Raw genomic sequence first — 16,868 nt, 5'->3', positions numbered from 1 at the left:
CTGAGCAGTCCATTGGGCCTCTGATTTAAAGGGAGCTTGTTTTTACCGGGGTCTCTCTTTCATTAACCCCAGCCTCCTCCTGTAGTAATGATGACAAGGCCAAGGGACGCTGAGCTCCTGATGGGGATGACCCCTTAAAGGAGCAAGTCAAATGGAAACACCCCTGATAAAAGAATCTCTCCTTCCTGAAAACACTGTAATTTATGTAAATTCTCTTCCATACCTTTCATTTATGTCTGTATGAACATGCAGTCAAGTTATGCTGGCACAGCTCCCCATTGAAAAAACAGAGATAGACTTTTCTTTAAAGTACCGGGGACAAATCCACACACACGGAAACACACACACAAACTGCCAGTGTGTTGTCTGAAGGTATCCAGCAGCACTCTCCTGGTGACAGATTTTGACAAACATGTCATTAAGGTGACACAGTGTAAAGCAATGTAGGCTTGAGTGATTGACTTGTTAGCCCATTACAATGCTGTTGCAGAATTAATGGCTACCATGGGAGGGTGGCTTGAAAGCAGAGCTGGCAGTTTTAACAGTTTGGCAGTGAGTTACAGCAGCAAGTTTACAACCAAAAAAAGCAGAGGGAAAGTGTGCTTATGTGTGTGTGGAAGAAAAGAAGGAAACACAGATTATGTTTTTTTCTTTCTTTTTTTTTACTCCTTTTTCTGTCATGTGCAGAGGGTGAAATTTGACCAACAGCAGACCAGTAGTCTTATTGGCCTGTACCATGTCATGGCAACTCACTGTCTGAAAACCAAATGATTTATGGGCACCTAAAAGCTCTAAACAGTAAGTTTCCCATAGGCAGGATCAAAGTCTTTATTACCACTGAATCTGACAAATGCTGCTTTGATAAAATAAAGAGAATTAGAGGAGCTAAGGTACTGCCTTGATAAGCTCAGCCTGAGAGAAAGACAATTATTCTTAAAGTTTTCTATGCATCTAATGAGAACAGGGTGAAAGACTTACATTCCTAAAGTGCTTATGCCTGATTGTGCAAAGGTTCTACTCCTTTATCCCTTCTTAGATCAAGAGGGTAAAGGATCAAAATGGATGATGCATAAGTGCTGTCTCCTTTATTTCTATATTTTAATTAACCTTTCCTGGACAGTCTGTCTGGTTAAACTGCATTCCATTTTAACCATGCTGCAGTATTAAAATTGTTAACATGAAATTTAAAATTAAAGACAGTATGGCTTACAAAAGTATTCATACTACTTAAACTTGTAATGCATAATTGTGGAGTGGCAGGAAAATGATTTGTTTTTCATCATTACCATTATCTTCAGAAGTCAGCTAATTGGTGAACTGAGTAGACATATCTGTAGTTTAGTGTCGGTATAACTATTCTGAGAGTACCAATAACCAAAACCTTTGGCATGAGGAGCAAAATTCAATTAATTGGAATTTGGAAAAATGTTGGAGAGCTTCAAAACTAACAAGATATAACTATCCATCGGACAGACCAGCTGGAGGAGCATTAATCTCAGAAACAAGCGTCCCTTGGTAAATCTGAAGGAGCTGCAGAAATTCATGGCTTAGATGGGAGAACCTGTCAACAGGACAATTTGATGTAGTGCCTTAAATCTGTCACTAGTGATATAGAGGCAAGAAGAAAGTCATAGCTAAAAGAAAGTGATAAGACGTGTTGTTGCATATTGACACAATCTACGTATGGGACATTGCTAAGATATGGAAGAAGATTCTCTAGTTTTGTGAGACCAAGCTTGTCCTTTTTGTGCATGTACAAAACACTGTGTGACAGAAATTCCAACTAACTATTACAGCTAACTGACCATCCCCATGGTAAAACATAGTGTGGGTAGCATCATACATTATGCAGGCCTTTCTTCAGCTGAGGCAGAGAAGCTGGTTAGGACTGATAAGAATTTAGATGGAGCCAAATATGGCAATGCTGGAAGAAAACCTGTGAGAGGTTGCCACACCATTCCTAATGTGGTGGAGTTTCACATTACAAAAGGAAAATATCCCTAAAATATCCAGAGTCGTAATTTTATGGTTTAGATCAAAACATATTTATGTAAATTTATTGGGGGATCTGTATCAAGATGAAAACCGATGTTCACAGATGCTGTCCATCCAGTCTGATTAAACTAGAACTGTTTTGCAGAGAAGAATGAACAAAGGTTTCAGCCTCTGGATTCACAAAGATGTAAGAGATATAACAAAATGAAATGCGGATGTATAAGCAGCAAAGGGTGGTTCTACCATGTATAAGCACTAATGCAGATCACATGTTTATTTACCAAATAATTTAGTAATCATTTATTAATTTTCTTCCACTTCACATGTATTTATCAACTTGTGTTGGTTTATCACATAAAATATAAATAAAACCTACAAATGTTTGTGGTCACAGTGAGAAAAATGTGGCAAAAAAATTCAATGGGTTATGAATTTTCCAAGAAACTGTCAAACATATGGGATTTGCTCTTGTTTAAGTACAACAGAAAATCCTGTTGGGAAGCGTGTTGTCTCAAAGCTCAGGTCAATATTTGCTCTCCCCTTGAGTGTAAATCACACTCGGCTTTACATTAAGAGCTCTTTTACCAAGCTCACTTCCCCTCCACAGCAGGGTCCTGACCCCATCACAAGAACCTAGAGACTAGAGAGAAAAACCCAACTCAGTTCCAGTTTCATTTAACACACCTAACACCTCTGCCTGGAATAACGGGACTAGCACCACTCAACGACCCTTTCATGGCCTGCTGTTCAGTTTGTTTGTGTTACCTTTCCCCTTGAATTTTCACTTCATCTCAGTGAGATTGTTTCTTATGTTTTTTTCTTCCCTTTTCCATCTTTATATGCACAGACATATTTGTTTTCAGGCCTTCAGAATCACCCCTGTAATATTATATATACATTTCTCTTCTTTAGGAATTGATTCCCGAGTTCTACTATCTCCCAGAGATGTTTGTTAACAGCAATGGCTACCATTTAGGAATGAGGGAAGATGGAACCATGATCTGTGATGTGGACTTGCCAGCCTGGGCCAAGAAGCCTGAAGACTTTGTTCGGATAAACAGGATGGTAAGCATTACGAGCACTGGCTTTTTAAACTCCACAGGAGTTTAAACACAGCGTCTTTTTCCTGTTCCATACTTATCTGTTGGCATTCAACAGCTGTGATCAATTTAACAATTTTAATTCTATAATAATTAATACTCAATTGTTACCCTCTAACCTTTCCTTATAATGTCTTGTCCAAATCGTGGATTATTAAACTCATTATTCGGTACCATCTCTCCATCCAGAGTTCCTACAATGTCGCTAGAGGAGAGGGCTAAGGGCAATTTTATCTTATAATGCTACCCTTTATGAAGCGGGGCCCCATCACTTGGGTAGGGGGCAAAGGTCTTTATGTCTGAGTCTGTGTGTTTAAACACAGTCCACAGCATGGGACTCCCAACTTCCAACAGGTTTCAGGTATACAGCACCAAAACAGCAAATCAGGGTCATTTGTTGCCATCAGATAAACTCAGTTTTTCCTTTAGTCTCAAATGACTTAGTGCAGAAACTCAGCAAATCTGCTTTCTGCATTAACACAAACACTACACACAAAGGCTACTTGATAAACAGCTTGATATACACTGCAGAACTATAGGATTTTGGTCGCAAATGACTCAATATACAAATATGAACAATCCTGCTTATGGGTCAGCAAAGGTAAACAAAATGTCCTATTGTCTTTTTACAGCTTTGCGAAAAAAGCAATTAATATTACAAATAGAAATTTGATTCCCACTGTTTAATATTTAAACTCTTTTCATAGTATGTAGCACGCTCATGTTTAACAAGTCAAACAACTGTGACTACTTTGTGCCAAAGGTGGAGCAAGGCAGCAAAAATGTACCTTATATTCCCAGTAAAAGATTTTAATATGCCTCTGCTTTCTAATTTAGGCATAATGACCGACTTCCTCTATAAAAGCAAAGCAACTTCTGCAACACAGCTGGGCAGAAACAATATACCCTGAGGTTAGGGGCCGCTGTGTTTTTGGACCTGAAGTAGAAGGACGCCATAGGAACACTCTTGACCTTTTCAGCAAGAGTGGCAGAGTTTGGCTGGTCTTATGCAGGTGACCTTTCCCCAAGCTCAACCCACGCTGCCTGGTTGTGCTCCATCAGGCGTGTACACCAGGGGAGTGGGGGGAGGAACGGGGAAAATGAAAAATTGTTAATGGCATGTCTGCATCACCTAAACAGAAAAGGCGGTTGAATGGAAGAGAAAGAACGACTGCAGTGGAAATGTTGTCATGTTGATGGGATAAACATGCCTGACGTTACCTTGGATTTTTAAACTGTTTAAAAGAATCGTTGTGCAGTTCTTCTATTTTTGCTTTCTTTTGTTCTTTTTTCCCATCTAGCCCACATTTATTTCCTCTTCTGTCGGTGAATCTTCTGGACTTGCATCCCTTTCTCTGTCTCTCTTTTTTCTTCCCTCCTTTCTCTGTTTCTTTTTTCTCCCTCCCTTCCTCCTCCTCCCACTTCCCATCTTTGCATGTGCCACTTTCAATTGTCGTGATATGCCCTGTGGCAAACTCTGCCTCTGTGAGCTCAAGCAGGCTTTGTTGGTAATGGCTGTTATTCCTGACGTGAGGGGAGGAGTGTAAATTTCTCTTTCAAAGCTTCACCTCTGCCTGCATGGGAATTATGTTGTAGCACGCTGTGGAACAATGCTCCGACCCCCATTGCATGTTTTCTATAGGTGCTGTAGATTTGTAATGAGCTTTCTTAAATTATACATAGAATCTCTCTCCAATCCTCCCACAAGAAATCTAGCTTGTTTTTCCACTAAAGCAATAATTCTTCCCTTTTGTGTTTTTAAATCTGCAGTTAGTTTTAAAGTGTGTTTGATCTCGGTATTAATAAGGGAATTTCTTTGTCTCCATGAGGAGACTGTGGTAAGTGAAGAGATAAGTGTGATGGGAAGATTGTCCTTTGTAAGATTGTTAAATTAAGGCAAATATCTCCATTTAACCTACAGTATGATAAAACGGCAGTTATTTTTCTGTGGTTAAGTTACATAACCCTAACCTAATGATACAGCTGGACTCTGTACTGCAAGCTAAATCCATAAAATTCCCCTCTAGGAAATGTGCTTTAAATTGTTTTGTTACCGTCTATTTCTCAGAGACAATAATATATTTATATCTTTTGGGAAATCTTTCCGAAGAAGTTGAATTTCTTCAAATTTTGCTTGTTTGTGTATTTTCTGTTTTGTGCAGATGAATAAAAAAAGACACTTCTACCCTTTTTGCTTTGTCTGAGCAGCAGCTCCACAGTCTATTTAGATCACAAAGATAAGCTGGAACAATAAGAAAAAATAATAACTCATGAAAAGAAATATAATAGCTTCCCTCCACTAGGTTAATTATTGATCCTTAGTTTTACTCTTCCACAAAGCCTTTTTGAGTTCACAATGATTGTTCCCTTTACTGTAGAGTTTCAAAACTGAAGGACGAAAAGCAGCAACAATAGAAGCAAAAGCAGCACACACTAAGATTTCTCCACTTGTTTTTGATATTTCCATAAAGATGCTTTAAGAGGCATGTCACAGTTTTCATTTTCATAATTTGCTATTCTGCTCCTTTTCTGTTAAGATTGAGGACGCTGTGTAAAGTTAGCTGAAACGGTGCTTTCCCAAATGATTTCTTTCTTTGTTTTCCTTCGTCCTCTTGGTGCCAGTTTGTTTTGGCCATGGCTGCTAAATCTCACTAAGTCAGTGAGGCACCTAAGTTGATGTATTTCATCCCACTGGCTCATTTCCTTATACAGTGTATGCACTGTATGGGTGAAAAGCAGGACTGTGAGCATATTTTTTTTTTAAATTCTGCATGTCGTGAGTGGGGTTGTGAATATGATGCATTTTGCAGGTTACAGCTCCTTGCAAAATTCTTCATTCTCCTTTAACTTCTTGGATTTTTTAATATAAAACCCCCAAAACATTCAACATATTTTATTTAACAGACCAACATAACATTCTGAACATAAATGTGAATGAAAGGAAAAGTACATATAGTTTTCCATTTATTTTGTTTTACAATAAAACTTGGAAAACTGAGGGGATACTTGAAGCAAGCACCTTCTGCTGCATTACCAGGAGTATGCCTTTTTGGATGTGTTTGTTCCAAGTTAGCACACACAGACCAGAAGCTTTAAGGTTTGGCCATTTTTCTTCTCCAATTAGCACAAATTCACGTAGACTGGATAGAGAGCAACTGTGAGCAAACATTTTCAAATCTTGCCACAGATTCTCTGTTGACTTAGGTGTGGACATTGAAGTTATCCTTTTAACACATGAATACGCTTCACTCTTAACCATTCTGTTTTAACTACAGTTATATGTTTAGAGTTGTTGATGTTATTATAGGTAAAGCTCTTCTCAAATGAAGTGAAGGGGGAATCTTCCATCATTAATAGCACCCACATATTTCAGAATTTTACTTTAAAAAAAAAAATTTACATCAGAATTTTGTGCTATTTTGTGTTGGTCTATAGCATATAATACCCATTAACTACATTGAAATTTGAAACAAATAGGAGAAGGCTTAAGGGGTGTGAATATAACATAAATGTCTACACCATCAGATTGACTGCATTACATTTTCACCCAATCTTTTTGCTTTATAGCATTGTTTGAAGTGTCTGTGACTAGGATTTAATTTTCTGCTTGGTCATATTTGTGCAATATCAAATTGTCACCTTACTAAGTCACAAAATGTGATTTTGGCAAAGAAAACCAAACAAATAAAAATAATTGGGGGGTGGGGAGGTTGCAACAAGATAAATTTGCCAAAAATTTTACTTTTGGCAAAAAAAAAAAAAGACTTAGACCATTTTTTCAGGAATTATCTCTACTCTGTTTGTGTTTTAAGTTGAGTTTGCCTTGTGACTTTTGGCTCCAGTGCTTTGTGTTCCTGGGGTGCCTCTCACCTCTAATTGCCCTGTGCTCCTCTGACAGGCCCTGGAAAGCGAGTTTGTGTCATGTCAGCTGCATCAGTGGATTGACCTTATTTTCGGCTACAAGCAGCGAGGGCCAGAAGCTGTGCGTGCCCTCAACGTATTTCACCACCTGACTTATGAGGGCTCCGTCAGCTTGGAAAGTATTGCTGACCCTTTGCTCAGAGAGGTAACGCTCATGGAGACAGACACACACATACATATTCTCACGGTGATGAAGCCACCTACTCTCTTACTCACCATGCATGCAACTTCCTGTGTGTATTTGTTCAGACATGCCTTGCAGTTCCTGGAGCGTTCATATCGTGCATCTGTCAGTCAATTAATATGTGATGCAAGTCTAACCCGTAGGATAATCTGTCAGGGTTGCTGACTCTGCATGTTTACTACAAGATTGGAGTCATTTTTGTTGACATGAGATTTTAATTCTGCTGTTCAGTGAAGTCGTTTTCTTTGAATATCATTTCAAATACATTTTTGATCTTGTTAACATCATATTTCAACCCCCTTATTGTGGAATATACTGAATGTTGCTTTTCCTAATCAGGTCAAAATATCTGTCCGAGCTCTTTGATCAGTCACAAGCAATCACTCAATGAATAGATGCATGACATAATCCTCTTATTTTAACAAATTAACTCAGTGACTATTAGGTGGATTGTTCTGTTTGCATAATTGCAAAGGGAAAGGGGACCAAAGACTGCAGCAGCTGGCATGCTTTGTGGCACTTTCCAGTGTGAGCTCTCCTCTCCCTGTGATATTCACCATCTGCTGTCTGCAAAACAACTCATTTATATACTGTCACTTTCAGGGGCGCCTTTATTTATCAAGTGACCACTATGCAAATCACCTGCAGAAGATTTGGCTCATCTAATTACCAAACCATATTGTGAAAGGTTTGGTTTGTGTTATTTCAGGAAATAGTTTTGACGATGCCTTGTTTATTTTCCTTCAGACTGGAAGGTTTTTAGCTGTCTTCTGCTGTCACAGTTGTTACTTTGAGGGGTGACAGTACTCTTAGTTAGTCTCACATTAGGAAGTCAGATATTTAGAGTCCCTAATTATGCTCACATAGCTGAAAGTGTGAGATCTGGATTTAATTGTGCCAGAAACTGGATCTTCTAAATGAAGTTTTTTTTTTTTTTTTATATGATGAGCACTAATTAAGACAAACTGTCCAGCTTTGGTAATTCATTATATTTCATATTTAACTTTTTTTATTTTATTTTACATTATCATTTTTATTTTTACTTTTCTTTGCCCTTGAAATTAAAAACCTGTCAGATATTATATAAAAAAAACAATTATTTAAAAGAAAAGAAAAAAAAATCATGGTTAATTACTTAATTAGGTCACCTTGAGGTGTAATGTTGACAACAAAATAAAATGACACATAGAAACATAAAAATACGTTGTTGAAGCACACAATATTTATTACCTTAGAGAGCTTATGCATTTGCTGTATACATATGTTCCAAAAATACAATTTTGTAAACATTCCTGCTGTTTTAATAGTAAGTGTGTGCCAAAGTATGGCCATTATTAACAGAATCTAATGTTGAATGAGCCATTCTAGCCTATTTCTGAAGCTCATTTGTGACAGAATTGATATTTTTCAAATAATTTTCTGTATGTTGTGTTTGGCATTTACAAGTTGATTTTATTTTGCATTCTAAAAACATCTGATTTCACTTTAATTTGAATCCCGCAGAGATAGAGGATATAGTACAGTTAAAGTAGAATAATTTTATGAAACTATAGGATACTAATATTGCTCAATGTATGCATGTATTTTCTATTTATTTCAATCAGAGTTTACTAATTACTTCTACTACTCCCCCCTCCCAGGTTATTGTGTTACCTGCTTGGATGAGTCAATGAGGTGGAAGTGTGCCGAGTGTTCGTCTCACCAAGATTTGTTGATATGTGATGATTGACTCCTGGTATTGATTCATCCAGGGCCTGACAGGTGAAACTGCCGACCTGGCATTAGTCACAACAATTAAGGCATTTGAAACGTCAAGAAATTAGAGGTCACGAGAGATAATTTCCTTGTGCGTGTCAGATGAAAATGATGACACTTCCTGACATGCTGCCAGGCCTCTGGTCTGTGGTTGAGGAACAGTGACAGCTCTTCTGGGCATGCTGCCGGAACAGCAATCCTTCGCTGTGATGCCTCTCCTGACACCCTTTTCTTATGGAAAAACATGACAGCAACCCCTTGATTCAGACCCCACTGTGTCACTCACAAGTAAACAGACAAATTATTCATCAGTGGAACTCTATTGCTCCTCCTGCCACTGCCCCTCCTGCCACCTCTGCATCAACAAAGACACCAAAGTTTGCTGCAGCAAGCTTCTGACAGCCTTTGAGCTTGTTGACATTCCTTAAATTGATTTCACCTTGATATTCTGATGTTGATGAAATACAAATGTTCAAATGGTTTGCATTACTGTCTCTATCACGTATCATAAAGATTTTAATTCCCATTATATGTGATGAAAGCAGGATTAGACACAGGCACTTACCCATGGACAAATTGTTTGAGACATATTTGCTCTCACTTAAAGTCATATAGATGTCCATTCTCAAGTAATCACTTAAGAAAAAAGCTTCAGGGCAACTCTTTGTTTTACTTCAGGATTACATTCATGACAAGATTGTCTGAAGCAGATTTCTGTTGACATGTAAAGAGTGTCATTACATAGGAAACTAGCACAGCTGCTGTACATTCCTTTATGCGATTTCTCTGGTAAGTGATTTTTTTTTCTTGTATAAAATGTTTTTGTTCCCTAAAAGCCAAATTATTGGAAATAATTTGCTGTGTTGTCTTTGACCTCTGTCAAAAGGTCAAAAAGCTTGCTCCAAATTTGTAGCTGCCATTTCTGGTCTTCAATGATTCAAAATGATCTCACCTTTCTGCACAAGGGAATGTTTGCTTTTGTGTTGCTGCATGTGTGCTCTGGAGAGTGATACTAGTAGATCATCCTACATGTACAGGTCAGTCCCAATAAAATAAAAGGTCATTGAAAAAACGTTGATTTATCTCAGTAATTCAAGTCAAAAATGTAGCTTAACACATTATTGTGTCCCTCAGTGAGGTTTAGGTCAGGTTAGTTTGTTGACCGATTCAGACAGTAATACCACGGTCCATAAACCACACAGTGGTTCTGCTGTTATTGTGGGTAGATGTTACATCTTGTTTAAAAATAGCAGTGGAATTTTCTTGGTTGCATCTGCACCTTTTTCTGTTTCACTGAACATACATTCAGAATTTGTGGACACAGTCAGTTTGTTAGACAAGCTCCTTTTATAGTTAGCCTTAACCTATTATATGACATTTCTCAAAAAAAACAAACAAGAAAACATTTATTTTATTGATCTTATGTACGATTCACATTATTTTAGAAATCAAACACTGGCTTTCGGGTTTGGAATTAGCTGTAGGCCATGATTATCAAAATTAAGAGAAATAAATGAATGTAAGTTATATTAGATTTTGCTGAGATGTAGCCTTTATTACTACTTTGGGGATTACACAGCTGACTGAAGACCTGCCACCTCTTACTTTGTGTTTCTTTCATCACCAAAGAATGATGTTTAAGGTGCATCATCAGGTGCACACTAACCCTACTTGGTCTGCTTTACTCAAACTCTAGTTAATTTGCCTAGAAAGTCCAGGTTGTTTGGGGAGGTGCAGTGGCGCAAAAAGTGGGTATGCAGGGTATGCAACGCATAGGGGCGCTGCACTAGAGGGGGCGCCAAAACCCCGTCTCGAAAAATGTTTTTTTCTTGTTGACATTTTCTATAATTAACAGAATGAAATGATCAATAACAGGGGAACAGCACTGATTAGGCGCCCCTCTGCTCCTTCACCTCCCCTCCTGTCGCTCTCCCTTCCCATGCAGGTGGCTGTGCACGCGCCCCTAAGAGTACGCAGGCGCGTTTTTTTTTTTTTTTAATTTTAGACTACCACTCGTAGTGCACTTGACAAAATGGAGCGGCAGAAAAAAAGCTGTCCGGGGCGCAAAACAGGAAAAGGGAGAAGGATAAAGATGTTGGCGGGATGAAAAAAAGCCTTTCAATGTGGTTGAAAGATAGTAGGTAAGTACCGTCAGTGTATTAGCAGGACAGGAGGGTTGTAAATAATCAAGTTAGCTAAAGCTAGCAGCTAGCCTAATACGGAATCGTCCCATATTTGCTGTTAAAAGTTGCCTCCCCTATTAAACCATTAAGGGACGCGATTTGTTTTGTATTTCTATGAATATCTGATACATAAAATTGTCACAGACACATAACCGCGCACTAAGTAAGAATGACCGAAATATTAACACAGGAAAGCTAAAGCTGCTGTGGCGGCAGTGCCCAGCTATGGTCCAACACTTAGCCCTCCTGGGTGCATTTTTTCACTCATATGTATTATGGATTCTTTAATTAAAGATGAGTTGTTCAAGTTCATGCGTGTATCAGACAAATTAGTCATCAGAGTCACTAAAGCCCTTAAACTCAAAAAGGTTGGTGACCTATTTTACCAACCTTTTTGGCAGGGGGACACTTGATTTTAAATGTCTTATTCAATACCACTACAGTGGTGTTGTGATGTATCTGATAAGTCAGATCAGATGTAATGTCCAATCAGTAACTGTTATCCAACAAGGAGTGGCCTTTACCACACAAAATGGGGGACACATTTAGGCAGTGTATGGTTGTAAATGGCCCACAGAAAGTTTCTGATGGTCCATATCCAGGATCAGAGAAGAATAAGAGGTGTTTTTCCAAAGCATACTGTTTTCGTTTACTGTCTAATGGAGAGAAAGTTGAACGAGATTGGTTACTGTATTCTAAAAATACTAACAGAGTCTATTGTTTTGCATGTAAGCTTTTTGGTGAAGCTAAAGTTCTTGACACATGCCTTGTGGAGGGGTATAATAACTGGCGATGTCTTTCAAAAACACGGAAGCACCATGAAACCAGTAGTTCTCACATAAATGCTTATCTGACGTGGAAAGAAATGGCATCTCGCTTACGCCTAGGTAAAACTATTGATAGTGAACTGCAGAAAACCATGGCAGCTGAAAAAGCACACTGGAGAAGTGTGTTGACTAGAGTTATCGACTGCATACTTTTCCTTGCAGAGAGAAACTTGCCACTAAGGGGGAAAAATTCTCAGTTAGGAAATCCTAAAAATGGAAATTTTCTGGGAATCCTTGAGCTCATAGCGCGATATGATGTAACACTGGCAGAGCATCTTAGAAAGGCTGCCTCCAAACAAACCACTGGATATCTGACATGGTGCACTCAGAATGAATTTTTAGATTCAATATCAGAGTGTGTTTTGAGTAAAATATCTGCCAAGATCAAGTCCTCTAAGTACTTTGCAGTGGAACTGGACTGCACACCTGATATTTCAAAGCAAGAGCAGGCCTCAGTCATCATTCGATATATGGGGGGGCGCCGAAGATATGTTCGCATCCACCTCAAAAATATGGAGTTGCGCCCCTGGGGAGGTGTGAATGCGCACACCAAAAAAGCAAACGCTGATCCACCTAAAAATGTCCTGGTTCGACTGGGGTGAACTCTGAATGCATGTGTGAATATCAATGACTAGACCACTCCAAAAACAGGAGAGTCTAGTACTAGACGGAGTAATGGCACTAGACCAAATACAAAAGATAAATCCTACAACTGCTAAAATCTGTCGCCATTCAATTTCTATTTACATTTTATGAAGAAGGAAGTTGGGCTCAGTGTCATCTTCAAAAGTTTTCGTGTCATTTCTTTCAGTAGGTCTTCTTGCAGCGCCAACACAGCCGAGGGGGTGAACAGGTTTTTTAAAAGGGTTTGGTTTGTTTGACACAGTGCAGTGTGGAGGTGAACTTCACCATCTGAAAATTTTACAAATGTTGCAATTCTGGTCTCCAATCGAACTGAGGCTACCGGACTATCGGATATGAAAACACCCTTAGACAGGAGAACATATTGTTATGAGGAATGTCATGTGCTCACCCAAGCAAGGCAGCTTTTGCTTGGAGGGAAAATAATCTAAATGGTTGTAGTGATCCACTTCTCAGCCAAACAGCAAAGCCTTTAATGACATGAACTAATGACTTGCCTGTTTAGTTATAGTACCTCAGAGTGGAATACAGACATGTTTTTGTCATCCATCTCTGGGGATCAGTGTCCAAGTGACTGAGAAATATTGATGTGTTTTGATCAGCTTGTGAAATAACATATCAATGTTTTAACCTTCAACTACGTAAATCCTCACAAAAGAACTCAAATGTAAAGAAAACTAGCCAAAGATTCCTTTGAAAAATAATATGCTTCAAGACTATCATCGTTCAGCAGCCCAGTTTTCATCATTATGAGTAATTTGATGTTTTCCACATGACAGCTATCTCAGACTTTATGGTCTATGGATCGAGTTTCTTTATTTGAACAGACACCTTGACCCTGAACCTAACCTTAAATACCCATAATGTCAGTTGCCTCAGTTACTTGGCAGACTTTGTTGTAAAAAACACGCTAACGTTTAATGCTTCCCAAATGTGCAAACCAGCTCACAAGAAACTTTCATTGCTGCATGACAGCGCTCACCAGTGTGGACATTGCCTTTTTTGGAGCCGTGAAAGATCTGAAGTGACCAGGCGGTGTTGGGGGCGACTGTGTGCCTCGCAGGTGGCCTGTCCTAATTCGGCATCACCTCCAAAAGCCCTGCGCCACGTCTCTGACTGTGGCATTTGCTACCCAATGGGTCCTTTTTGATAGTGAGTGGTGTGTACAGGGGCAGGAAAATGAGGGCCAGTCACACAGGCAGTCGGGAGGGCAGACGAAAGGCTGAACGATGTATGTTTTATTGTGCACAGTGGCATTGATGGACATCTACAAGCTCTTCTGATGGTGGAAAAGGCTTCAGTCACATCAATCACCTCCACCTTAGAGTGCCACGCTTTCAGTCAAGCTCAGCAGCTCTTACTGCTTCTGTTTAGTTTTTTTTTTTTTTGTCTCTTGTTGCAAGCAGAGAAGCTCTTTTGTCTTTTTTTCCCAAGTTTGTTTTCTAAAAATAGAAGAGCTCAGATTCTTGTGGTGGTGTTCTTTTTTTTCACTGTTCATTATCTGACTTCAGTTGTGTTTTCTCCCTGTTGTTCTCATAGTTTCTCCTCCATAAATCATCCTTCATTGAGGTAGTACCTTTACCTAACTCACAAAGTCTATCTTGTGTGGTGGCGTGTTGGCGTGTGTGTGTGTGTGTATGACTATACACACATGCATTTGTGCTTTGTTTCAAGTACAATAACATCTAAAAGCACGCTGGCCTGCTGCAGTTCTATCTGGATGTCACTCCAGGTTAACGTTTGTGCAGTTGGGGCCCCTGCTCCTGGAAATGGGGAATGGTTAACTGAAGCATGTTAATAGGAAAAGGCTTGTCTCTTCCACACTAACACTTGGATGACTCTGCAGGCAGAGGGGGAAGGGGGAGCACCCAGGCGGATTGGGAGTGCACCCCTTTCCCTTTGCCTCCCCCCTTCCTCAGAGGCACGGCTGAGTTAGGATTTGCTTGCATTGTCAAGTAACGCATTGACCCATCACTTTGATGCATATTGATTGTGACAGCCACTCTCTCACTCTCTCGCTCTCTCCCGCAGGCCACAGAGGCGCAGATCCAGAGCTTTGGACAGACGCCATCTCAGTTGCTTATCGAGCCACATCCTCCACGCAGCTCCGCCATGCACCTGGTGAGAACAGTGAGCATGCTGGGAACCTTCACTGCACCTCTGGATGTGTGTGTGTGCTTCAGGGAGGCTGGGTAGACCTTCTATATTTTGCTCTGTGTTTACAAGCAGTAATAAGTTTGTGAAAGATGATTTCCAACTTGGCATTCTTTCAACCTTTTTTTTTTCTTCTTAACAGCAGTTAAATATTTTATTTTTATCTTGTGTAGTCACACAGCCTCTGTTTAACTAACAGTTATTACGACCAGTATTCTGTGGTGTATCTTAACTGGTCATTTTCGAAAGTAGTGAAGTTTAATGAGAACACTGCTCCCTACTGGTGTAAAAGTCATGTTTTTCCAATTACATTTATGTATAGTGCCTTGCAGAAGCAAACAAACAAAAATAAAACCTTTAACTTTTTCACATTTTGTCACGTAACAATCACATATGGCAGTGAACAGCATTTTATTGGTATTTTTTTAATGAACCAACACTTAGTAAGAGCATTATTATGAAGAGGGAGGAAAGTACATGATGATTTTATAAGTAGCTTACAAATAAGACTCAAAACCCCTTTTTACTATGGTACCCCTAAACACATTCCAACAAAACTAACTGCCTAACAATCTTGCCTCTATGAAAGAGTTGCACAGTAAGTAGAAGTGGATTGATCCCAACAACCAACGTTTATTTTCTTCTTGCTGCCATTTGTGTATATGTTTTAGGATTTGCGTATGTTCAGCAGAGAAAAAATGTTAGTGGTGTAGTCATTATTTTTCGTGATGTTAAGAAGAAGAAGAAGAAGAATTACTTTATTCATCCCAGCAGGGGATAGGCAAAGATATGTATATAATATCATTAAATATGGTTATCGGGAATAACAACAATATTAATATCGGGTATCAAATTTTCACGTTAGTGCATCCCTACCTAAAACCTTTTAAAATGTTTTGTCATAACTTAAAATTTATGTTCACATGCTACTCATCTAATCTGAACATATAGACAGACCACAAATTTTAGATTATCAAGTGTCTTAAATTTTGAAAGCTATGTATCATTTTCTGTCTTCTTTTTAATTACATAACAACAAAAAGTTGAAATAAAGATATTGAAGGTTGTGGCTCAATATCTTATGTGATAGTCACATGATGAAAAATGAATTTTTTTGTTACTTTTACTTTTGAATAACATCCAATGCCTGCTGAGTTGATTATAAAACAATTTTATTAATTTAAGTCCACTCTATTCATCTGCACAGTAGTACGAAAAGTAGTTCACCCTCAAAATATTACAGGTTGTTAATTTCTTCTACACATGCAGAAGAAATGATCAAATTTTAACTATTTTACAATTCAAAACAAAATCAGCTACAAAACCTTAATCCAAATTCTTTCTTATTTTCTTTATTTTATGTGAAAAAGGCTGGACTTTTCTGATGCATGTTTCTGTATCAACCATCTCCTGTGTCTCCAGCTTTCTTTGCCTCCTCTTGGTGTAATCCTTTGTCTAATTGCCAAATGGGGATGTTGCATGAAGTTCTCCTTTGTGTCTGAACGTTGTTTTTTTTTCTTCCACACTAATTCTTCTTCCATTCTTTTCTTACATAATTTCATACCTCTTCTTGTCATCTTTTCTGTGCCCTCCTTTCATGTTCTCAACCGTCATCGTCCTCATCCATCATGACGCCTCCATTTTTTCCCCCCATATTTTTGTCTTTTCTCTCTTCTACTCAATAGTGTTTCCTTCCGCAGAGTCCTCTCATGTTCAAGGACCAGATGCAGCAGGACGTCATCATGGTGTTAAAGTTTCCATCCAATTCGCCGGTTACGCATGTGGCTGCCAACACCCTGCCCCATCTCACTATACCAGCCGTGGTCACCGTCACCTGCAGCCGCTTATTTGCCGTCAATCGATGGCACAACACTGTTGGTGAGCGAAGTGGATGTCTGGAGGTGCTAGAGGTTCAAACACAGACATATGCTGATGGGTGGGTAGGGGGAATGTGGCACACCACATGTGATACCTACCACAGCAGAGGTCCTGTAAAATCACTTCATCACAGTCACACAAGAAACCTTCCCACTGCTCATGATAGACTTGTTGCAAGCTGTCTATGAGAGCGACTAGCACCTTCCAGGTAAGCTGACTATGAGTGTTT

The 16,868-nt window shown here is 39.1% G+C and overlaps 1 protein-coding gene across 5 annotated transcripts in view; it reads left to right on the top strand.

The window, feature by feature from the left end:
* LOC102233216 (neurobeachin-like) overlaps nt 1–16,868 on the top strand; it is a 225,499-nt gene that overhangs the window by 196,482 nt on the left and 12,149 nt on the right. For 3 of the 5 annotated variants that reach the window (XM_023351738.1, XM_023351736.1, XM_023351735.1), the window contains 4 exons: nt 2,908–3,060; nt 6,994–7,161; nt 14,639–14,728; nt 16,447–16,639. In XM_023351738.1, coding sequence (XP_023207506.1) covers nt 2,908–3,060; nt 6,994–7,161; nt 14,639–14,728; nt 16,447–16,639 — 604 coding nt within the window. The remainder of the gene's footprint in view (nt 1–2,907; nt 3,061–6,993; nt 7,162–14,638; nt 14,729–16,446; nt 16,640–16,868) is intronic. The other 2 variants (XM_023351739.1, XM_023351737.1) reach the window with 1 other exon arrangement.

The sequence above is a fragment of the Xiphophorus maculatus genome, chromosome 18 (genome assembly GCF_002775205.1).
Source record: "Xiphophorus maculatus strain JP 163 A chromosome 18, X_maculatus-5.0-male, whole genome shotgun sequence".
Classification (NCBI taxonomy): Eukaryota; Metazoa; Chordata; class Actinopteri; order Cyprinodontiformes; family Poeciliidae; genus Xiphophorus; species Xiphophorus maculatus.
Note: the sequence above shows the minus strand (reverse complement) of the source record. Positions and strands in the feature narration are given on the sequence as shown.